The sequence below is a fragment of the Leiobunum rupestre genome, chromosome 7, assembly GCF_980474605.1.
Source record: "Leiobunum rupestre chromosome 7, qqLeiRupe1.1.hap1, whole genome shotgun sequence".
NCBI classification, from domain to species: Eukaryota; Metazoa; Arthropoda; class Arachnida; order Opiliones; family Sclerosomatidae; genus Leiobunum; species Leiobunum rupestre.
Window position 1 is genome coordinate 25,643,332 of NC_143390.1, and position 23,087 is coordinate 25,666,418.

Sequence of the window (23,087 nt, forward strand, 5' to 3'; positions counted from 1 at the left end):
AAAACTAATTAGATGTCTATTTATTGTTGCCTGTGGCAAAAATAAATAGATGTCTATTTTTGGTTGCCTGTGGCAAAAATAAATAGATGTCTATTTTTGGTTGCCTGTGGCCATTTTAACGGATATATTCTGAATAAGCAGACGATTTTATCAGTTTCCTGTCTTAATGTCTTTACTCCCGCTTTTGAGAAGTAACGAGTATAGCCGGAACCAGACTTGGAAATAGTGATATTTTAAAAGGGGGCCCTTCGGGCTCCCGACCCCTTCAAGTTTATTTATATTGAGGGCCAGTGTCCCAGGGGAGGTGAAATGGGGGAAAACATTTTAAAATAGGGAGAGAAAATACGAGAATAAGAATTGGTTACGTTACTTACGTAAACATTTATTGACTTTAAAACGTTAACTTTAAACGCTAAATTTTGCTCTCGACTAGGGTAGGAACACAGCGTTTCAGCAACGACGTAAAAAATATTTTTCAAAACATTTCCGTTAAATTTTTTAATAAATATTTTTATTTAATTTGGGGGCCTAGGTGGCCCACAACCCCAGTTCGAATTATTTATTTTAAGGGCCCCTGATTTTTTTTAAGAGCCATTGGCCCCAGGACTACCGCTATTTCCAAGTCTGGCCGGAACAGGCGAATAAAATGTTTTAGGTTAAAAAGAGTACACTTTTATTCCGAGAACCAGCGAAAAGAAATATCTCTAACAGAACAAGCGAATAGTTTAATTAAAGGGACTATCAAGGGAGAGCTGGGGGGGGGGGGGGGGGGTTGATGTCCATTTAAAATACGTCAGTCGCGCCGTTCGTCGCATTTACAAAGTTGACGTTTCAGTGACGTTTTTTAAATCGACTTCCGACACCTCACTTGAAAGTCCCTTTAAGCGTAAAAAGTGTACACCTTTTGTTCCAGAACAAGGGAACAGTATCCACCTATTGAAGAGACTAATTCACCCCGAAACCTACTTTCAATTGAACCTGCCGCGAAACGCGACCTTGAGCGAGAAGGCGGTAACCGTTCTCCCGCCGTGAGTGTTTTGAAAGTCGGATAAATAATTCTTAAGAAACGAGTTACACGTTTCTGTTTATTTAAAAAATATAAAAAACCAATGAATCCTTTATAACAAATACATTTTTTATTGCAAAACTAAAACTAATTCGGTAAACGTAAAAACCAATGGCTGTGTAGGCGGTTAATTATATTACGACTAAAAAATGAGTATATTTAGTTTGGTATTTTGATTTACAACATATGATGATTCGATGAACCGGGTTGGGTGTCTTTCCAAGAAGGATGAAGCATGTTTATTAAAACGCAAGCGATTTTCGCTATGGAGTCGATTTGGGGAAAAAGTTCCAGGGGTATTTTATCGAGGACTTTAAACATTTTGATGCGCATTATCGTGTTTCTAAAATGCATTTTCAAGCTGAGAGATTTACTAGTGTCTGGTTGGCCATCAGAGCTGGTGGAAGCTAAAGACATGGTATGAGGCATTTGGGGTCCTGGCGGATGAATCTGGTGGGACATTTGGGACCCCTGTTGTAATTGGGGGTCCATTTGATGTTGCATAGCTTGCGGTTGCATGTCATGCTGGGGCATTTGATTGTTGGACATGTTTCCCAGACCACCGTGAATGTTTTTGTCCATTGGGCTGGTTAGGTGGCGATAACACTGATTAACCACTTGTTCATTAATACGATTGGCTTCATTATGTCTTAAATAACCAGTGTCTTGTATTATAAACTCGTTAGTTGTTTGTCCACCATAGCCCTTTGATATATAGGAAATGTAACCATTCGGTGACACAGCCACCAAGTATTTTAAGGTGAAAAGACCTTTACTGTTAGAGTACATAGACACCTGCTGTTCATTTCTGGGCTTTTCAGTCTCAAATTCAACACAATCTATCATAGTATTACTATTAGGATCTTTAAAAAAACCGGGTGTCGGAGGTGGCCCCACATTCCCATTTGGCCAATAAGGCATCTTTTGGAACTTATCCGTCAAAGATTTTAGAACTTCCACAAATACCCTAGACGCGGTTGTTCTGTGTATTCCAAATATTACGGAAAGGGAAGAAAATGCTAAACCCAACTTCATTTTCATTAGGAATAGTAATAGTCTATTTTGAACTGAGAATCTTCCGCGGTTGTTATTTGCCAAGTACGAAGCGATTGCGTGGAATATAATCATAGAAACGCCAGTTAAACTTCTCATTTGTTCATCATCAGAGATACTAGAAACCCCAGTGAAATATATGTCCTTATCATCTGGCCCACAACACGTACTTTTCATTTCTTTTGTGGAACCTATTAACAAACTTCTACCTTGGCTATCATAGAGTTCAATTTTTGTTTGCGTTTGAGCGTCGTTATTGTTCAGGGCGCAGAATAATACATTGGGACTGCCTGAATAATAGACAGGGTCAAAGAAATCGGTTTGAGTACACGAATTATTTATTTCATAATCTTTATAGTTGGCTCCGTAACCCATTTGTTTAAATGTTTGAGATGTGCCACTGAGTTTTCTATTTTTTGGGATGTTTCCAGTTACCACTTCAGTTTCAATTTCTATCTTTTTCTTCATAAGCCGTCTACGCCTCTTAGCGTCAGTTTTGGTTAGTTTGAATTGTTTCGGAGTCACCCCTAACAGGAGGGTTGGTATAAAGGCTGGGCTTAATGGATGCTCGGATTTGATGCCTCCTACAAAATGAGCGCTGCATACTCTGGAACTAGCTTTGGGCATCCAAGTTGTTCCATCGGGGCTGCATTAAAAATAGCACTGTCAATAAATGTAAAATTCAAAGATTTACGCAAACTTACTTTACTCTATTGACAGCCCTGATCCACTTTTGTCTCCTTTCTGCGTAATACTTTTCATTAGGGAAGGAATAGAAACTTATACCAGGAGCAGTTGTATAAGTGTTCTTGCAGCCAACAACGCAACAGTTATTATTACTCCTCCCTTTTCTTGGTAATGTTGACACTTCAGGTATACACTGATTCGTGTCAATTTCTTGTTGTTGAACTTGCGGCGACTGTTGTTGCAAAGAACTTTGATGTTGACATTGCACTGTTTGTTGTTGAGTTGTAGATTGAGATTGGGGGATATGCATTTGAAGTGTTGAAATTTGGTGCATGTGTTGTTCATTATTAATATCCATTGTTTGACCAGTATCCATCACTACACTATCCATCATTTTAATTTCTTAGACACTTTTCGCAGAAACTTCAAACTAAAAAAGAAGCCTTAGGCACTGCATTAAATATCTTTATTTCACTTAAATAACCAAAAACAATGAAACTGAAATAACATTAAACAAGCTTGTAACTATTAGAGGTAAACAATTTAATAGCCACTTAAAGATAGGAACTAAGATATTTAAATTCTTCAAAGGATGAAAAGCGAAATTACCGTGATCCTGTCAAAATGTAAACAATCGGTTCATTCCCCCCCATTCTCATCGCTTTAAAAAAAAAGAATCTTTGTAGACTATCAAGTGCCGGCACCTAGTGACTTCCAGGAGAACTGGCATATTTTATTATCTGGCGCGTTTTTCAAAAAATGTTTACGACATGGAATTTCTTTCGTAGATTGTGTTTGTTCTAACCGGCGATTGCAGTGATCGGTCTCATCCCGGATTCAAAGCTTACGGAAAAATTGCTTCTTTGAGCTCTGGTCAAGTTTTCCACTTGAAAAAATCTGACGTGAACGAAGTAAATGCGCTACGTTTTATTCCGCCGCAGTTTCCATTGATATTAAACCATTTTTAGGTCTTAGAATTTGTAAGAGCGTCTCTTCAAGCTCGCAAAGTAAATCTACTAGCCATTGACCGATCTCACGGACCCGGTCCCGACGTCATTTTCAACGTCGATAGTGGATTGTCCGAAATTACCGTCTCATCCACGGGAGACCATCCCCAAATCACTCTAATAGATCCGAGAGGTATATTGAACGCTGACCACTTCAGAAGTTACCAGGCCCGTAACTAGCTGCCAAAACTCGGGGGCGCTCAAATTTTTTTGGGGACGCGAATGCCTTGATATTAAAAATCGTAATTTTTAACTCCCACTCCTGAATTTAGTAAATATACCGAACTTGGCTTTATTTGGTTATTTTTAAATTATGAATTAGCTCAAAAATATCAAGACACTTTTGATTGGCTAGTTCGGTATTTCTTCAATAGAGACTTGGCACTCCGTAGCTTTGGCCATGGCCGCCATTGTGGTAACATGTTTCTCCCCACGATAAAAACTATTGAAAAAAAAACTGTGACGTAGTACTGCCAAGTCCCTATTGAAGTCGCTTGATGACTTAGGCCTAAGGTGGTGTCTTGGGTATTAGCCTAGCTGATTATTATTATTATTTATTATTATATTTAAACTTTTGGTGCAGTGAAACGCGCGAAAACAAATTTGTTCAAAACTATAGTACAAACTTTTTAAATATTTACTGAAATTAAATTGTGATGTAGCTCTACTTTTTGATTAATATTTTAGATCATATCTTTTGGTAGTTGAGGTTTCTTGGGGCGGCGGTCGGGTTGGGAATGCTCAAGTATTCATTTGGGGGCGCTGAGCATCCCCTGGTCCCCCCCCCCCCCAAATACGGGCCTGGAAGTTACTCGTAATCATCCGTTTAAATAAAATATATTATCCGAAGGGAACGTTGCTCAAGGTTCGGATGGATTGTCCGTCTTACTTTCACTCAGTAACGTCCAGATAGTCAACTTAAAGGAACCCTCACCGGGACAATGGACTATTAGAGTCGGAAGCGTGGGCCCGCACACCTTGAGATCTAAGGGCCTTAGTAAGCTAGATTTCGTTCACGGATTCTCCATCGATCCAATAGAAACGCTGGGTCAAACGAAACTTCATCCAACGTCCAGTATTTAAAATCATTTCTTTAAAAATTAACCGAGTTTTCTGAAAAACCTCTTTCTCTTAGGGGGTAACACGCACGTCCTTATAAAAGCGGTCGACACTTCGTCGAGAGCGAGATTTGAAACAATGGAATTCTTGGATATGTCCGGGAAGAAGTTATCGGAATCTCATCTGGAAAATCTCTCTCAAAATCCTGGAACTTACAGAAGTGGCGCTTTGCGAACCCCGACGGAGCCTTTTTACTTGAAACTGTCTGGCACTGACGAACACGGAACCCCTTTCCAAAGAATCACGGCTACGGCCATCACCTCGGAGCTCCCGGGTAAGCCGATATACACGGTGTTTCAAAAGGTTATGCCAAAATTTGAAGGAGTTCTAGGGGTGAGTTGAGAAGTATGCCAGTTTTTGCCCATTTTCCTACGATGAGTTAAAAGAGCGCTAGAGAGCTTCAAAGTTTGGCCTACTAGCCCCTTCAAGTAGGCTGCAACAAACGCAAAACGAAGCAGCGGGGAAACGGTTTGGGTTCGTGTGATAGGTAAAAAAGAACTTTGTAAACAAATAGAGGTAACCAGCGTAAAAAAGTAAACTTAAACAGTATTTAAAAACCCTGCTTCTTGCTTTGGCGCTTGTTGCAGCCTACTTCCAGGGGCTAGTAGGCCACACTTTGAAGCTCTCTGGCGCTGTTTTAACTCATCGTAGGTAAATGGGGAAAAAACAGGCATACTTCTCAACTCCCCCCCCCCTACACAGTGGCGTAACTGATGGTCCGCAGGGCCCACGGTGCAGGGGGGCCTCGAGCTTCGGGGGGGGGCCCGCTAACCATAAAAAAATTAAAAAGGGGGGGGGGGGCTCATAGAGATTTTTGCGGGGGGGGGCTCTGAGTTTTCAGCTACGCCCCAACTCTTTGCATAACCTTTTGAAACACCCTGTATTCGTCGCGTTTATTTCAATTGGAATAAACTATACCCAGCATCTTCTTAGATATCCCTCGGGTATCCACTCCTTCGTTAGTCACTGCTTACGAAAACAAAGAAGTAGAACTGAACTGCACCGCTTATTCTAATATTCCATTCTCCGTTCAATGGTTTCGTAACGACGTCTACGCCTCTCCTCTAGAACGATTTCAGTATGGTACATTTTTTTGCTTCCGTAATACCGATTCTTTTTGGGTGACACTGGTTCGTTCCTTAACTTTCCGAACTTAGGGGGACGATGGCAGTTGTCCCGTTGTACTTGAGCAGAGTCCAATCTCGGCAGATGGGCATGTACACGTGCAAAGCGACTAACGTGGGGGGACATTCGGTCAGTACCGTGTACTTGGATGTGAAGCGAGAAGTTCTTCCCGCGCCACCTCCCGCCGTTCAAGTCGAACCAATTGTCATAAAACCTCCCGACAATGTCACAGTTTTATCAGGGGAGGATGCTACGTTGTCTTGCGTAGTAGACCAAACAACTCCCGATTCTTTGAGACATTTCTGGAATCCGCCTGGTTACGCGTATAACCAAGTCGACCAAAGCCGACTACAAATGATGTACGTAAACCGGAAATACTCTCTTCTTCAAGATGGACGATTTGTGATCCATAAAACAACTACCTCGGATGAAGGAAGGTTTGATGTTATTAAACTCTTTCTTTACTATATACTTACGCTACATATATTAGAAATTAGAATTGAGATATTCTACCAGTACTTAAATTTCCATATTATCTTGAAGCAAGAGACATAGAAGTTCTCTTGCTTAAAGGGAGTATGAACTAAATCGAAAAATCGTCTGCTAACACGTGCTAGTCCTTGTTTTTAAAACTAACTAGTGGTAATCACTCTTAGCTTCTCTTATAGCGTTTTCCATTTGATTGCTCCGAATCTGTCTCTGACGTCATAGATCTCGCCCCAATCGACTAGAGTAACACCGCAAATGGAACATAACATTAACATATTCCCGCACTTTGTTGTTTTTCATCTGCTAGTAATATTAATTTTCGCGTCTTGGTCTGCCATTTTGGCAACCAAACTAAATGGAACACGCAAAAGGTTACTCCGATCTCGATCTCGATCCTTTGATCTGTCGAAATCGGCAGATCGGTTTTGGGCGATCTCTGAGCACCCGAGAGCGGTAAATGGAACACGCAAAACTTGATCGGAGCAGATCCGAGCACGCAAATGGAACATAAAATGTTGATCAGATCGATCTAGAGCAGTCAAATGGAAAACGCTATTAAACACTGATGTTCGAAAAGTGAAAGTCGCTGATTTACCATAATTATAGAAGTTCGTACTCCCTTTAAGCAACGTGTAAATATGGTTATTACGTTACTTACGAGATTATGATCAAAACGTCGAACTTTCTCTCAAACCATTCTTTGACAGGTACTCTTGCACGGTTCAGTCTCACAATGAAAGAGTCGATTCCTTGGTCTATTTGAGGGTGATGCCAACTGCTAAAGTAGAAATAGTTCCAAACTTGGTGAAATTTGTTTTCGGCGATAGAATTACCTTGAGGTGCGCCGCTTCCGGTGACCCGCCTTTAAATATTCGATGGGTTATGGACGAACGCTACAGGACAGCGATTGTGGATGGTAGAATCGAGTTGCGGACCGATATATTTGTGATAAAAAACGCCATTCCTTCGGACGAAGGCCAGTATTTTTGCGAAGGATCTAGCGATTCGGGAATGTCGTTAAGAGCTTCCGCCAATTTGAAATACACAGGTGACGGACAGTTTAAATCTTTAAGTACCGCCAATTAACTTATCTTTACCCATTCGAATGTAGAAGTACCAGAAATAGCAGTTCCCAATAAGGAAATCAGAGTAAGACAGGGCGAATCAGCCGATTTGCGTTGTATCGGCGAGGGAATACCCGATCCAGATATTCGATGGTTCAAAGGTGATAAAGAACTGGTAGGAATTGGTACTCGATATCAAGTCCTCAGTGGTGGGCACTTGCGAATATTGGACGCCAAGGATGAGGATACCGCGAGTTACCGCTGTATAGCCACTAATATCGCCGGATACGTTGAAGAAAACGTGTTTCTTCAAGTCGGTGGTAAATACTAACTGGCGTTAACTTTCTGGTGAACAAAATTCTTAATCCCCCCCCCCGAAATTTTAGAATCCCCGTCCGCCCCCGTAATCAAGAATGGACACTCGGTGAAAGAAATTAAGATCGTTTTGAACGAACTTCTGACGTTAAAGTGCGACGTGGAAGGTCATCCTCCTCCCATTATTTCTTGGTTCAAAGACGACATGCTGATGGAATTCCACCCGAAAACAAACTACCATTTATCAAATGACGGTCGACAGTTGCGGGTCCCGAGCACCGGCCGAGAAATGGAAGGAAATTTTTCTTGTTACGCTCAAAATAGCGCGGGTGACGACAAAACAACGTTTAACGTTCAAATTATCGGTATATACCACTTGGCCCGAAGGTCAGTAAAAGTCAATTTTAATATCATAATTATTTTTTAGTTCCTCCGTATGTAAACGAACACTCGGTCAAAAAAGTCGTTACGGAAGCCGAAGGAAGTGACGTGGTTCTGGAATGCCCGATTCTGGCTCGCCCATTTCCGGGGGTAACGTGGCTCAAAGATGGCCACCCATTTAAGGATAATATCTCGAACAGAAAACTGAAACTGAAAAAGGTGGACCGGCAAATGAGCGGACTGTATATTTGCATCGTGGGCAACGAAGGTGGCAACGCGGAATATCAAATTGATCTTCGCGTATCGGGTAAAGGTTCTGGAAATTCGAAGCTAGTGTGACGAAAATCAAGATAATTTCGTTTACAGTACCACCGAAGGTCAAAGAGGACGGATCGATGCCGGATAGAGTCACTAGCGTCCTACATCGTTCAGTCACGATTATTTGTCATATTGTTTCCAATCCACCACCCACGATAGTCTGGAGCAAAGAGGGACAAGTACTCGATCGTTCCACCGATCCCAATTACTCCTTCAGCAGCGATGGTCTTCAACTCAAACTGAAACACACCCGACTTTTCGACGAGGGTACTTATAATTGTACCGGTACCAACGACGTTGGGGCTACCAGTAGTATTGTGAGGCTGGACGTTAACGGTGAGTTACCGATATTTTTAATATTAAATAATAAACCCGGTACTTATTCGTTTTATATCGTTCTCAGTACCGCCATCTATCGGTGACACGAAAACAAAACTTTTCAGCGTTTTGAACGATAGCGCCGAGTTTCACTGTCTAGCTAACGGAAAACCAAATCCGGTGATAGTTTGGTTTAAGAACGGGCATTTAATTAAAGACGTCGAAATAGAAAGCGGATTCTCCTTCGAAAGAAATCGACAGAGTTTGATTTTAAATCACGTAAACAAAACGCACGCCGGGATATACGCCTGTATCGTCTCTAACGTAGCCGGAAAAGCCGAAAAGGAATTCTTGTTGGATGTATTAGGTAAAATTTAAAGCCAATAAGCCTTTCTATAAAGTCATTACGCTTGCCGAACTTGTTTTAATGTATCGCTTTCGTCACGAGAGACGTAGCAGTTCAGTTCAGTTTATAGAAGATTAGATCTTTATAAACAGGGCAACTCGTCGAATTTTAATTCTTTAAGCTAGAAGAAACCACCTATGGACTGTGAGAAGGATGATAAAATACGCGAAAAGGTAGATTTGTCCATAATTAAAAGGGATAATACAGCTAAATCCTAAACAAATTTGAAGAAATTAAAAAACTTACTAATAACTCGGACCAAATAGATCTTCGAGCAAAAAACGCGAAACTCGGATCAAATAGATCTTCGAGTAATAAAAATAGCCAGAAATTCCAACGGTAGACCGTTTCGTTCTATTTGGAACTCATCAGTACCGTGCGGGAAATCTGGCTGGCGACTGTTAAATCGAAAGAAGAAACTAAGCCTAAACATTAAAAATTTCAAAACGCGTTGCATATAGCAACGGAAAGCCGAAAAGGGGGGAGTGTGTTGGAGAATAGTATATACGATAAGTTAAGCTAGAAGAAACCACCTATGGACTGTGAGAAGGATGATAAAATACGCGAAAAGGTAGATTTGTCCATAATTAAAAGGGATAATACAGCTAAATCCTAAACAAATTTGAAGAAATTAAAAAGTAAACTCCATTTATGTCTTATTCAACTTGTTAAAAAGTTCCACGCGCTCTATTAATATTTTAGCGTCAAAGGCTCGTGCATTTTTATTATTTCAGGGAGCACGCGCGAAATCGCTCGAGCCCATTTACGCTAAAATATTAAGACGCGCGTGGAACTTTTTAACAAGTTGAATAAGACATAAATGGAGTTTATGCTAGCGTCTATTGGCTATCATAGTGAAACGTCACTTCTACGTCACGAGTGACGCGCCCGATACATCCAAACAAGAAGACCATTGTTACTTTATAGAAAGTCAATTCGTTATCGAAGTCAGTCCTCTCTTCTAAGATATTTTTTTCAACAGTGCCTCCAGCTATTTCTGGCAATAAGACGGACAACGTGACAGTCCAGGCGGGACATCCTTTAACTTTAAAATGCGAAACGTCTGGGAATCCACCTCCTCGAGTCTCGTGGTACAAAAACGGAGACCTTCTGGGTGAAGAGGAAGAGTACGGACTCTTCTTCAGCGAAGACCACCAGAGTCAACAATTGCAAATCCTGCACGTGGAACACGGCGACAACGGCGAATACGTCTGCCAAGTGGAAAGCGTCTCTGGAACGGCCTCCAAGTCGTTTCGAGTTCAAGTCACAGTCCCGCCCCTCATATTGAAACATTCGGCGACGGAGTCTTTGGTGACGGTCAACAGTCGAGTTTTATTGGAATGCATTTCGCAAGGGGAACCTCAGCCGGAGGTGACCTGGATGAAAGATGGTGAAGTCTTGGAAGACGAAGAGTTAGACGACCAGGCGATTGACTTGTTACGAAGGAAGCAGGTTTTGGAGATCAAAAGGGCTTTCGTCAACCACAACGGCGTCTACACGTGTCTGGCCGAGAACGACGCTGGTATCGACAAACAAGACTTTCTTTTGAAGGTTTTCGGACAACCCAAATTTACCAAGAAGTCACCGGCTAGAATGGTCGTTTCCGCCGGAGAAAGAGTCAGCCTGAACTGTTTTGTCGACGCTGAACCCAGCGCAGTCATTACTTGGACCAAGAACGGGGAACGTGTAGATCCGGAAACTGACGCCTTGTTGCGGCTGAGTCACGCCAATCAAAACCTGGTCATCCTTCACAGCCGCATCGAGGACTCCGCTCAGTACGAATGTACCGCCGTTAATTCTGTGGGCACCGAACGGTGGGCCATTTCGGTGCAAATAGAAGGTCAATATTTCGTTATTAAATTTCGAGTTAATAGATCCGGTGTTAAATTCTGAACGTATACTTCAGCGCCTCCGGCGCTAGAAGGCCAGTTCACTGGAGACACGGTGGAGGATAGATTCGCCATAGTCGGCTCCAAAGTCGAATTGGAATGCTATTTCATTGGAAATCCTTGGCCGACTATTAAATGGCGGAAAAATGACGCGGTAAACTAACAAGGAGACGACCCGAGGTGGTTCTTACCAATTTTGTTCAAAGTTGGGGAATTTTTAGACCTAGATGTAACATTTAAAAAGCTAAAGGGAAAAGTTTCTGACAACTTAAAATTAAAAAATTCTACTTAAAATAACATGGAAAGTTTTAAGTTTTGCACAGGGGTCATTTTCCCATGTTATTTTACATGTAATTTTTTATTTTAAGTTGTCAGAAACCTTTTTGGTTCATGTTACATCTAGGTCTAACAATCCCCCAACTTTGAACAAAATCGGTGAGAACCACCTCGGGTCGTCTCCTTGTAAGTATTATTATTTAAAAAACCGCGAAACCTTGAACGTCTTTTGTTTGTTTAGGATTTGTTGGTTCCACCCGAAGGAGTGATGGAGCTTTTAGCGGATAACCAAATACTGAAAATTTCCAACGTTAGCTTCGAAGATGCGGGAAGCTACGTCTGTTCGGCCATCAGCTCGGCCGGTATCGCTAACAAAACCTTCAACTTGATCGTACAAGGTAAGGTTCCCTCGATTGCTCTCATTCGCGAAGATTGACCTAATATTATTACGATCAGTTCCACCGTCAATTTTGACTCCATTTTTGGATATTCGGGTTTTTCTGGGTGGCCCCGTGGTTTTGGAATGCGTTTTATCAAGCACTAATGGCTCCTCCAGAATTACAAAAATTTGGAGTAAAAACGGTCAGCCTATGACCTCTTTCGATGATCCCAACGTCATGGTCAATCCGGAAGACGGTAACCTTCATATTTTGAAGGCCCGACTTGTAGATTCGGCTATCTACATTTGCCTGGCCATAAACGAAGCGGGAAGTGATACGGCTACTCGTAACCTGAAAGTAATTAGTATGTTTCACCCTATACTAGCTCTAATTTTAAACGCACTCTTCGGGTCTTACACACGCCTAATGTTTTTAGTTCCCGCTACCGTTGAACGGGCCAACCACAACCCAAACCTCATGGCCATTTACAACAAAATATTAACTTTGAATTGCGATGTCGATGGAACCCTTCCCATATTCATCAAGTGGTTTAAAGATGGAGTACCACTCGATGAACGCGACTACACTATTTACCACGGTAGTTCTTTAAAGCGACAACCATTTTTATCTATTCAAAGTTATTCATTACTACAACTATTTATTTAGGAGGACAAAAGCTCGGTCTCTTACTACAGGACCCTTCTGAACGAGGTATTTTCAGCTGCGTTGCTACCAACGAAGCGGGACAAGATAGTTTAAAATTTAACGTGAGCTTTTTAGGTAACTAAATCAGTTTGAATGGTCTATAAGACCGGTGTCAAAATCAAAATATTGTCATTGGTAGGGCGACCGAGGATGGAACCAGAGTTAGAAAGAGGTTACCAAGACGAAGTCGTTGAAGGCCAGTCTATCGACTTAACGTGCCCCATGACCGATAACTCTCCGGTAGCGACTATTAGATGGTACAAAGATCAGCTACTTCTCGCTCGAGAAATCCTCCCTCCTAATATGATTCTTTCACCGGATGGTCGAGTTTTGAAGATAGTCAGGGCCCAGTTGAACGACGTTGGTAGTTTCAAATGCGTCGGCACCAATATCGCGGGCGAAACCAGTCGAGACATATTTCTCAGAGTGCTCGAACCACCGTCTTTTATCGAAAACAACGTCGCCATGCTAGTGGCTCGTAATCAGTCAGTCAGTCTCGTTTGCAATCCCAAAGGAACTCCCGAACCCCAAGTTTTCTGGTCTAAAAACCGAAAGGATTTGTTTGAAATTCAAGACGATAACACGGAGGTAAGGTGAAAATCGCCAATTAGGAAGACTAATGGACGTCTTTTTATGGTTTAAAGATTGACGATAACGTTTTGCGTCTACGACGGGTGGGTTTGGAAGATGAAGGTGTTTTTTCGTGTCTCGCCTCCAATTCGGTCGGTTCCGCTACGAAGACGTTCAACGTCTCAGTTTTGGGTGCGCTGGTTTCTGTCAAAAAACAAGGGGCGTAGCAACATTTCGGTGCCAGGGGGGAGGGGGGTCAATTGGACTTTTTGAAGGATTGCCTTTTATCAAATGGGGGAATAAATTTACACCCCTAATCCCTAATAGTGCGATAGAGGTCCTAGATAAAATATTTGCGTTCAAAATGGCCAAAGATAAGGTGTGCTACTACTCTATAGTCTGATAGTTTCTACTTATTAAATATCGTTATTATTTAGAAAATAATATTTTCGCATAACATTTATATAAAGGTCGATTTAGTTATTCTTAATTTTTTAGGAATGTGGCTCATTAAATTAATTAATTCTGAGCTGAAATAAGCATTTTTCAGGGGGTGTTGTCCCAAAGTTTAAATTTTAGGGGGGTGCATTGTCCCTATGTCCCCTCCAGATGCTACGCCCCTGCAACAAAACAATAAAGTACGTAGCGCGATAACGGATCTTAATTATTTTATTCAGTATCCCCGACTTTGACGATGACGCCGCCGATAAACGTCAGCGTCACGCGGGGATCGGACGCCGTCTTCGAATGTCCCATTGAAGGACAACCCGTGCCCAAGATACTCTGGTATAAAGGGGAGACGTACGTCGGGGTTTCGGAGAAAGGGCGAACATTCGTCTTGAATGACGTGACGCCGCTGCAAGCCGGCTCCTATTCTTGTACCGGGGTCAATGATGGGGGAGAGGTTTCGTCCAATATACAGCTTATAGTCTTAGGTGATTAAATACAATATTTATTTACCCTTAAACCATAGATATATGAAATAGATAATTTACGTTGCATACAGCTAGCAGAAGACCCATATGTCCTGGATGCGCTACGTAATAGTGCCATCTATCGGTGTTAAAAATTAGTATTTGGAAAATATTTTCTGGATGCACTACGTAATAGTGCCAGTTATCGGTGTTCAAAATTAGTATTTGTAAAATATTTTCTGGATGCGCTACGTAATAGTCCCATCTATCGGTGTTCAAAATTAGTATTTGTAAAATATTTTTTGGATGCGCTACGTAATAGTGCCATCTATCGGTGTTCAAAATTAGCATTTGGAAAATATTTTCTCGATGCGCTACGTAATAGTGCCATCTATCGGTGTTCAAAATTAGTATTTGTAAAATATTTTCTGGATGCGCTACGTAATAGTCCCATCTATCGGTGTTCAAAATTAGTATTTGTAAAATATTTTTTGGATGCGCTACGTAATAGTGCCATCTATCGGTGTTCAAAATTGGCATTTGGAAAATATTTTCTCGATGCGCGACGTAATAGTGCCATCTATCGGTGTTCAAAATTAGTAATTGGAAAATATTTTCTGGATGCGCTACGTAATAGTGCCATCTATCGGTGTTCAAAAATAGTATTTGAAAAAAAAGAACGCGGTAGATTAGGCCTAATAATGTTGATAGCCCTAAAGTACCGTGGAGTTGAAGTCACATGTTTTTTTTTGCATTTGGTGGAAAGATGGCGCTATAAAGGAGCGCATCCAGAAAATACGCGTTGTCTGCTAGCTGTCACTTCCGTATCAGTCCCTCGTAGAATTGTGGATCTATGCTATTTCATATATATATGACTTAAACTCGGTACTTAATACGTATTCCTCAGTACCCGCCGTTGTACACGACATTCGAAAAGAAATCGGTGGCAACTCGGCGATAGCGGTAATTGGTTCTTCGCTTCGACTCTTATGCAACGCTAGTGGTATCAGCGCGCCGGACATTACGTGGAGCAGAAATGGAGAAGATATCGCTGAAAATTCCACGTTCCTTTTTTCCGGAGCTGGACATGTTCTCTACGTGGAGTCTTTGGAACAATCGCACGAAGGCGTCTATCAATGCGCCGCCACGAACGAACTCGGCTACGATTACAAAGAAGTTTTGTTGACCATCTCCGCAGTCCCTTCAATAGGATCCATCAAACCTCACCTACAAGTTGTCGAAGGAAAGTCGTTCGAGTTGGAATGTCCCGCGATTGGAGACCCTCCTCCAACCATTCTTTGGCAAATAAATGGACAAGCTATTGATTTCGAACGAATGACTATCTCTCCAACCAATGCTTTGTTTATAAATTCTTCTTCGGCAGAGGATGAAGGGCTGTATACGTGTATCGCCGAGAATGACGCCGGTGTTACGAGAATAGACGTAACGGTCGAAATTCTAGGTAATGTCTACTAGGCCTAAGGTGGTGTCGTTCCTGTTTCGTTATACTTCCGTTTTCCCCGTAGTTCATCCTCGAATCATAATCGGTGGTTCGTCCCCTGATGAGGTAACCGCGATTGAAGGACGCACTTTGAACCTCTTTTGTCTCGTGGAAGGGAAACCTCCGCCGGACGTGATTTGGTTGAAAGACGACATCGTCTTCGGTACCGGACAAGATCTGCTACTGAACGACGTAAGCTATTTGGACGAGGGAATATTTACCTGCGAAACTTCTAGTTTGGTGGGAAAGGACGAATATAATATTTCCGTTACCATTCAAGGTAAATTCATCTTTATCTTTTACGGTATCGAGTGGCTAACTGACCATTTTGTTAGCTCCTCCGAAGCTGGTAGGTCTAAAGAGAGAGAATTGGGTAAAAGCGACGGAGAACGATTCGGCGACTTTATCGTGCAGCGTGTCTGGAAGACCATCCCCGACTTTCAAATGGTTGAAAAATGGGAAACCCTTCGAGCCTTCCCAAGACGACGAGGTGGTTGAGATGTCGCTTCAGTCCGACGAAATCATTTTCGAAGGAGTACGAACCACGGACGCTGCCACTTACATTTGCATCGCCGAAAATGAAGCTGGAAAAGTGGTCGTTTTATTCGCGCTCGACGTACTAGGTAACTCGCTTTACAAAAATGTTTTTAAATCTCTGACGAATAAAATTACATTTTAAGTTCCCCCATCCATTCGCACGACGATCAAAACGGTGAAAGCTCTGGTGGGCGAAGAGATCATTCTGTCTTGTCCCGCTGACGGTGTGCCCGAACCTATCACGGAATGGGCCCGGATCTTGAACGCGACGAAACTGTCGCATTTAGGTTCGGGTTCCGATTTACGATTAGTCGCCGTGTCTACCGTCGACGAGGGCCCATACACTTGTATCTCTAGGAATGAAGTTGGCACTGCCATACACGAAATATACTTGGATGTCCAAGGTTAGTCGTTTCCCCTCCCCCCCCCCCCTAAAACCAGCCGTTAACGCAACTTTAGCCCTAATTAAATCGAAATGACGTAGTTCCGGCAAGTATTGACGTGGATTTTGCCAGCTATAAAGTGCTGGAAGGACAGACAATACATTTACCTTGCCGGGTTGATGGTAAACCGAAACCCAATATACATTGGAAGATCGAAAATAACGGAGCTCTTACGGATACGGGTAGTAATGACTCGTGTACTAACGTAATTACGTAACTTTTTAAAATATGAATTATACCGAAGGTCACGCCATTTTGGAAAATGGCTCGTTGGAAATTAGTCAAGCTGTACCGGATGATAGCGGTGTTTTCGTGTGTGTGGCTATCAACGACTACGGCGACACTAAAGCCAAACGAGAACTCCAAGTTCAAGGTATAAGTTTTCAACCGGTAAATATTGTCGGAACAGAAAGTCATTTTAGCGGGTATTATTATGAAACGCGCATTAAATATTAGCCCCTGCTAGAATCAGACATATCAGCGACGCCGTCACCTACGGCAACAAAGGAGAGTACTTGAGTCTGTCCTGCAAAGCTTCTGGTACGCCCATCCCCACCATTTCCTGGAAGAGGACGGATGGCCGGGAACTGAAAGGTCAGTCGGAAGGCAGATTTCGTACCAGGAAAACGGGACAGTTGGAAATCATCCTCTTGGAACCCGAGGATATGGCAACGTACCAGTGCATCGCCGAGAATGAAGTTGGAACCGACGTGCGAGACGTTCAACTCGTTGTACATTGTTGGTATCCAAAGCTATACGCTCTGATCCGGCTAATAATTGAAAGTATATCAAGTTTCATTTCTGTTTAAGCTCCCCCAGCTATAGAACCGGATCGAATTAAAGAGAAAGTTATCCTGAAAGGAGGTCAAGTGGCTCTTCCCTGTAGAGCTCAGGGTTTTCCAACACCACTCATATCGTGGACGCATAATGGCATTCCAATAGATTTATTTAACGGTCAACTAAGATTGGAACCCTCTGGAGATCTTCTTATCTTAAATGTCCAAGTAAACGTGTATTATTATGAAGAACGCGCATTCACGTACCTTAGAATATCTTTGATGCGACTGAGGAGATTCTAAACTAAAGTTTGTAGTTAAAGTTCGTCTGCTGTCGATTTTTCTTACATTCTTCACCGAGACGGTCGCCATCTATGTTTCCGTTTTGTTATTAAACAGCGGACGAACTTTCGCTACGAAGTTTTGGTGACGGTGGTATCAGATCATATTCAGGGCCTTGTAGATAATTTTCAAATTATGTCATCGGGGGCCCTTCTAACTGGTGAAGAGGGAGGTAATAAAGCCCTGTCGGCCCCTAATAATCATGCTTGCGGGCCCCTGGGATTTTCGTCCTTGCACGGCCCTGATATTATTCTTAGGTACCTAAATTCAACCTTGGAAAGTGTTTAATTAATAATTTTTTTTAGCTTTATCACAACGGGACGTACGTGTGTTCAGCGGCGAACGCGGCTGGTAAACAATATCAGGAAGTAACGTTGAAAGTCCACGTCCCTCCGACCATCAGCGCGCTCCCCCAGAACGTCAATGTCAGTGTCGGGAACAGTTTTGTTTTAAGTTGCGAAGCTACTGGAATTCCACCTCCGAAGATTTCCTGGTTACTCAATGACGTCAAAACGGCCTACGGCGGGGTGATGGTCAAAGGGGACCGAAGCGAGTTGACCGTCGAGAAAGCGAGTAAAGAGGACGAAGGGGTGTATGCCTGTCTAGCCGCTAACGGAGCGGGCGAAAAGAAAGCTACCGCTACTGTTCTGGTTAAATGTAGGTATTAATATACATAGTTTGCATCCCTACGTCATCAATGACGCAGTTCCAAGAATAAATATTTACTTTGAGCAAGAATGAACGGTTCTTTGCCGCCATTTTGAAGGTGTAGATTTCTTAGTAAAACGGGAGGGTTAACAGTTTCAATCGTCTGTTTGCGGATTTTAATTATTTTCAAATGATTAAGGAATTATTTTCACGTTAAAAATGGTTATCTGCCTGGTTAAAAATTGTTTGAGTAGTTCAATTACCAAGGGAGAGCGAAAATTGTTTATTTTATTCGATAGTGAAGGTAATTGTAAAAAGGATGACCGCAAAGGCCTAACTTTGATAAGCTTTGTTAACTTCTTTTCGTAGATATTTCTGTCGTAATTTGATATTTTATTTAAATAACCCGGCCTTAGAATCTTATCTGGCTTTGTTTAGGGCCCATTTAAAATTTTAAAGCATAAATCTAATACGTTTTGTAGCTTTGACGAGATTACCAACAAAATGGCTACCTATTTAGTAGCTACGCGCGAAATGGTTTGAATTTTTGATCGCCCTCTCAGTTTCTTTGGAGACCATAGGCCCCTCCCTTCGGTGCAAACTATGTATACTTCTTTGCGGAAGATGCTGTTCATTTAATCAGGATCCTTTTGTGGAGGTGCGAGAACGAGCCTTTCTTTAGAGGCCACCGCGAGAGGTTCATAAACCAAGCGTAGTCTGCCTCTTGTTGGGGGTACACAGAGGAGAAAATGTGTCTCGTCGCGCCATCTTAGGACCTCTGGTGTAACTATTATGATTTTTCAGGAATCCATAGCTCTACTTGGAATGCTTATCGCGGCAGATTTTCGTCTCGATGTGTCTGACGGTTTTTTTGACGTCAACTATGTTAACTACGTGAGAGCATAGAAACTACCACAGGAATAGAAGGTCCTGCCTTTGTACGTGCTTTACTAAGATGACACGGGCAAAAGGTTCTCCCTTCATTTCCGGTTGTCTCTGGTCCAATAAAAAAAAAGCTTTGGAAATGACGGCCAATTAGATTCAAGCGGAAATGAACGGAGAACCTTTTGCCCGTACCGAGCCCCGTAACACTTTTCATCGACTCTTTCTATTCCTCTTGTAGTTTCTATGGTGACGGGATTTTCTCTCACGTAGGCGGGGCCAAAGCCGTCAGAGTGATCTTACCATACGCGATACGGCAGGATAAGTATTCCAAGTAGAGGTATGGATTCCTGAATTTTTGGAGCTTAAATTATGGTAGACTGCGTAAAGACTGTACACTACAATGCGCCATCTATTGAATAGTTGTATTATTTCTGTTTAAATATTAGCATATAATCAAGAAGAATAATTAATATAATTACTTCTATGCAGTTTGGGGTACTAGTATATATAATGTAAAAGAGCACAATGAAAATGTTTCTCGGCACTGACCTCTCAATAAAAAGATCCTGGTTTTATTGACGCTTGATGTGAAATTTGACAATTGGATGTGTTTAGCCCCGCCCCTCGTGATTCCAAGTACCGGATTCGCCAAAGGTCAAGAGCACGAAACCATCCTGTTAGAATGTCCGGTTGTAGCCGACCCACCGCCGTTAATTGTTTGGAAGAAAGGCGAAAATTCAGTCTTTTACGATTCTCGATTGACGCAGCTATCAAATGGCTCGCTACTGATTCAAAATCTGACGGTATGATCGCCTTTAGTGTTACGAAGTTGGTATCTTAAAGTTAACCTCGAGGTTCAATTAGGCTGAAGACGCGGGACACTATTTATGCGTGGCTGTCAACGAATTTGGCCGAGCCGAACGAGTGACGAGCTTAGAAGTGTCCATCAAACCTAATTTCCTTACGAAGCCCGCTGACAGAACGGTCCCGGAAGGATCATCAACGTCTATGGACTGTTTTGGTGTTGGTTTTCCCCAACCAACTATTCAGTGGCGAAAAGACGGGCTCGCTTTTCAGGCTGGCTCAAACGCGGTGGTGAATTCAAATTCAACTATACAACTGTTTATGGTTTCATTCGATGATCAGGGCGTTTACGAATGCGAACTGACCAATGATTTGGGTAGCGTTTCCGCAAAGGCCACCCTCAGTGTTATAGGTACGATTTTAAAGTTTAATCGAGTATCTATATCTCATTTCTTTTATTTTTATTTTTTTAAAGTAAATGGTGGATGGTCAAGTTGGAGTTTTTGGAGTACGTGTAGCGTTTCGTGCGGGGGTGGTCAACGGAGACGATCTCGAAATTGCGATAGTCCACTTCCTAGTCCAGGGGGACGACCTTGTAACGATCACGCGACGGAAAGTCAAGACTGTAATCAAGATCCCTGTCCAGGTTCGTAAATTACCGACAAAGATGGTCTCATTTCAATTCCTATCAAATTATAACATTTCCTCAAACAGTTCACGGAGGTTGGTCTAATTGGGGAGCGTGGAGCGCCTGCTCGGTCACCTGCAATACCGGGATGAAGAAGAAAACACGCCTTTGCAATAACCCGGCACCCGAAAATGGTGGACGTCGATGTTTGGGAACCTACCAACAAGTACTACCTTGCAGAAACGCCCCTTGCGACGGTATATTTATTGGAGTATATAACGACGAAGAATACTTTTCAATAATCGATTGCGCTTTTAGAAACCCCCAAGCTAGCTAAAGGCCTCTTAGTGGGGGAAATTAACGGGGAAGACATTGGTCTCGTGACGCTAAGGTCAAATATCACCCAAGAAGGCGACAAACGCGTCGTATCTGCCGTTTTGGACAACGTGAGCCCCGCTACCGGTCAAAGCTTGGAAACTTTGCTACCTCTGTTGAGTCCCATTTATTGGGCCTCGGCTGCCGAAGAAGATGACGCCAAGAACGGTTACAAACTAACCAGAGGGAAATTTCAACGCGAGAGTGACGTTACCTTCGCCACTGGTACGGATATAACTGGGTTATTTAACTTTAGGAGGTTGGATTACGGAAGCTTTCGGATGACGTCCGTAAGTCAGACTTGCTTTCCCAAATTTCCCGTCTTTTAACGTTATTATTTCTGGAGTACAATATTTATTTGTTTTCTAAGTTATAAAAGTAAATACATTTTATTAAATGGTTTTAATAATTAATCCACTCCAACATTGTTTACTTATTTTTACGAGCTTCTATTTATCAATTATAGACGGCGCTGTTGACAAATCAACAAATCTTCCTTCTTTACCCAGGTGGGGGACGAAAGTCTGACTTATTGTAGGACATACTTTTCTATTACTGGTATAGCGTCGTAATCCAACCTCCTATAAGTTAAATAACCCTGGCTATACTAAGATCTATAGCGTACAAATCTCTAAGAGGTTTACTTTAGGCGAAAACCTGCGCGTGACTTACGTTGGAAGAGGGTTGGACGCGGAAAATTACCTTTTAGTAGACGTGGTCATTACCGGCCGGGTGCCTCTAATGCCCAGTCCTGGTCAAGGGACGACTTTGCTGCCATACAAGGAAACCTACGTTCAAACAGGTTTAATAAAATGAAGATGAAATACAGTGTACTATAGGCCAGATAATTAAAACAATGAGTTACGTTTATACAGGACCCGACACATTGCACGTGGAATCATCTAGATTTCATAGCATTCACGGCTATAATTTTCCGGAGGCTTGGAAGCATACTGTCCACTACGACGGATCTTTGGGAACCATGAACAATTTAGTGGAACAACTAAAAGTGGCCGACGTTCACAGTAAATTTCGGTTTATTAATAACAACGCGGTTAAAAGGGCCACTCCCCGGTATCGCGGTTAAAAGGGCCTGTCCCCTGTATCGCGGTTAAAAAGGCCTGTCCCCTGTATCGCGGTTAAAATGGCCTTTCCCCTGTATCGCGGTTAAAAGGGCCTGTCCCCTGTATCGCGGTTGAAAGGGCCTGTCCCCTGTATCGCGGTTAAAAGGGCCTCTCCCCTGTATCGCGGTTAAAAGGGCCTGTCCCCTCTATCGCGGTTGAAAGGGCCTGTCCCCTGTATCGCGGTTAAAAGGGCCTGTCCCCTGTATCGCGGTTAAAAGGGCCTGTCCCCTGTATCGCGGTTAAAAGGGCCTTTCCACGGTATCGCAGTTAAAAGGGCCTCTCCCCTGTATCGCAGTTAAAAGGGCCTCTGTCTCCTGTATCGCAGTTAAAAGGGCCTCTGTCTCCTGTATCGCAGTTAAAAGGGCCTCTCTCCCCTGTATCGCGGTTAAAAGGGCCTCTCTCTCCTGTATTGCAGTTAAAAGGGAATAATGGATCCCTTAGCGGGTAACAGCAATACTGGAGGTTATATTTCCTTTAAAGGAAGCATGAAGTTCCATATTTATGGTTGAAGATAACATATAAATTTCAATTTTTACTGTAGTTCCTTAAAATAACTCGAGACTTTCTCCTTCTGTTTACTTTTGCTAATTCTATGCTAATTCTTTTATAAAACTTACGAATCTTTTAATTCAGGTCAGTACGATCCAAACAGCAATAGTTTACGATATAGTCTGTCTGCTACCATCACAAAAGGTATTGTACCACGGTAACTTCGTGGAACATTTTCTTAAAAGTAGTCAAAACGTAGTTCGTAAATCGGATATGTTCTTGTTTGGCAGGAAATCCCGAATGTCCAGAAGGCTTTAAACTGGGAGACGGCCATTGCAAAGGTATCCGTTTTCGCAGTTCATTCGTTAAAGCTAGGAGCAACAAACACGTCAAAAGTCGTGGATTTCCTTGCGTACATTTTTCATTGGTTAGACGGTTTAGCGCCTGCTGCCC

At 42.4% G+C, this 23,087-nt stretch overlaps 2 protein-coding genes across 3 annotated transcripts in view; one reads left to right on the forward strand and one right to left on the reverse strand.

Annotated features, from left to right (window-relative positions):
- The window catches only part of LOC149935386 (hemicentin-1-like), a 30,884-nt gene that overhangs the window by 4,497 nt on the left and 3,300 nt on the right, over positions 1 to 23,087 (forward strand). The window contains exons 3-41 of one of the 2 annotated variants that reach the window (XM_090154744.1): positions 3,595 to 3,717; positions 3,775 to 3,946; positions 4,664 to 4,888; positions 4,949 to 5,206; positions 5,866 to 6,010; positions 6,090 to 6,494; positions 7,254 to 7,594; positions 7,658 to 7,930; positions 7,997 to 8,290; positions 8,353 to 8,613; positions 8,673 to 8,960; positions 9,028 to 9,309; positions 10,331 to 11,188; positions 11,255 to 11,391; positions 11,755 to 11,911; positions 11,970 to 12,257; positions 12,330 to 12,491; positions 12,560 to 12,673; positions 12,738 to 13,186; positions 13,243 to 13,360; positions 13,846 to 14,103; positions 14,990 to 15,544; positions 15,609 to 15,863; positions 15,919 to 16,206; positions 16,264 to 16,524; positions 16,605 to 16,745; positions 16,808 to 16,936; positions 17,020 to 17,301; positions 17,374 to 17,567; positions 17,987 to 18,338; positions 19,830 to 20,017; positions 20,079 to 20,430; positions 20,494 to 20,664; positions 20,733 to 20,903; positions 20,965 to 21,246; positions 21,671 to 21,823; positions 21,897 to 22,046; positions 22,779 to 22,838; positions 22,925 to 22,975. In XM_090154744.1, the coding sequence (XP_090010870.1) occupies positions 3,595 to 3,717; positions 3,775 to 3,946; positions 4,664 to 4,888; positions 4,949 to 5,206; positions 5,866 to 6,010; positions 6,090 to 6,494; positions 7,254 to 7,594; positions 7,658 to 7,930; positions 7,997 to 8,290; positions 8,353 to 8,613; positions 8,673 to 8,960; positions 9,028 to 9,309; positions 10,331 to 11,188; positions 11,255 to 11,391; positions 11,755 to 11,911; positions 11,970 to 12,257; positions 12,330 to 12,491; positions 12,560 to 12,673; positions 12,738 to 13,186; positions 13,243 to 13,360; positions 13,846 to 14,103; positions 14,990 to 15,544; positions 15,609 to 15,863; positions 15,919 to 16,206; positions 16,264 to 16,524; positions 16,605 to 16,745; positions 16,808 to 16,936; positions 17,020 to 17,301; positions 17,374 to 17,567; positions 17,987 to 18,338; positions 19,830 to 20,017; positions 20,079 to 20,430; positions 20,494 to 20,664; positions 20,733 to 20,903; positions 20,965 to 21,246; positions 21,671 to 21,823; positions 21,897 to 22,046; positions 22,779 to 22,838; positions 22,925 to 22,975 (9,643 nt within the window). The remainder of the gene's footprint in view (positions 1 to 3,594; positions 3,718 to 3,774; positions 3,947 to 4,663; positions 4,889 to 4,948; positions 5,207 to 5,865; positions 6,011 to 6,089; positions 6,495 to 7,253; positions 7,595 to 7,657; positions 7,931 to 7,996; positions 8,291 to 8,352; positions 8,614 to 8,672; positions 8,961 to 9,027; positions 9,310 to 10,330; positions 11,189 to 11,254; positions 11,392 to 11,754; positions 11,912 to 11,969; positions 12,258 to 12,329; positions 12,492 to 12,559; positions 12,674 to 12,737; positions 13,187 to 13,242; positions 13,361 to 13,845; positions 14,104 to 14,989; positions 15,545 to 15,608; positions 15,864 to 15,918; positions 16,207 to 16,263; positions 16,525 to 16,604; positions 16,746 to 16,807; positions 16,937 to 17,019; positions 17,302 to 17,373; positions 17,568 to 17,986; positions 18,339 to 19,829; positions 20,018 to 20,078; positions 20,431 to 20,493; positions 20,665 to 20,732; positions 20,904 to 20,964; positions 21,247 to 21,670; positions 21,824 to 21,896; positions 22,047 to 22,778; positions 22,839 to 22,924; positions 22,976 to 23,087) is intronic. The other variant, XM_090154745.1, reaches the window with a different exon arrangement.
- On the reverse strand, positions 1,149 to 3,441 carry LOC149935387 (uncharacterized). Its single transcript, XM_090153942.1, has 2 exons — positions 2,824 to 3,441; positions 1,149 to 2,765 (listed from the first exon to the last, which is right to left on the reverse strand). The coding sequence occupies exons 1-2, from the start codon at positions 3,198 to 3,200 to the stop codon at positions 1,244 to 1,246; spliced, it is 1,899 nt and encodes a 632-aa protein (XP_090010068.1). The 5' UTR covers positions 3,201 to 3,441; the 3' UTR covers positions 1,149 to 1,243.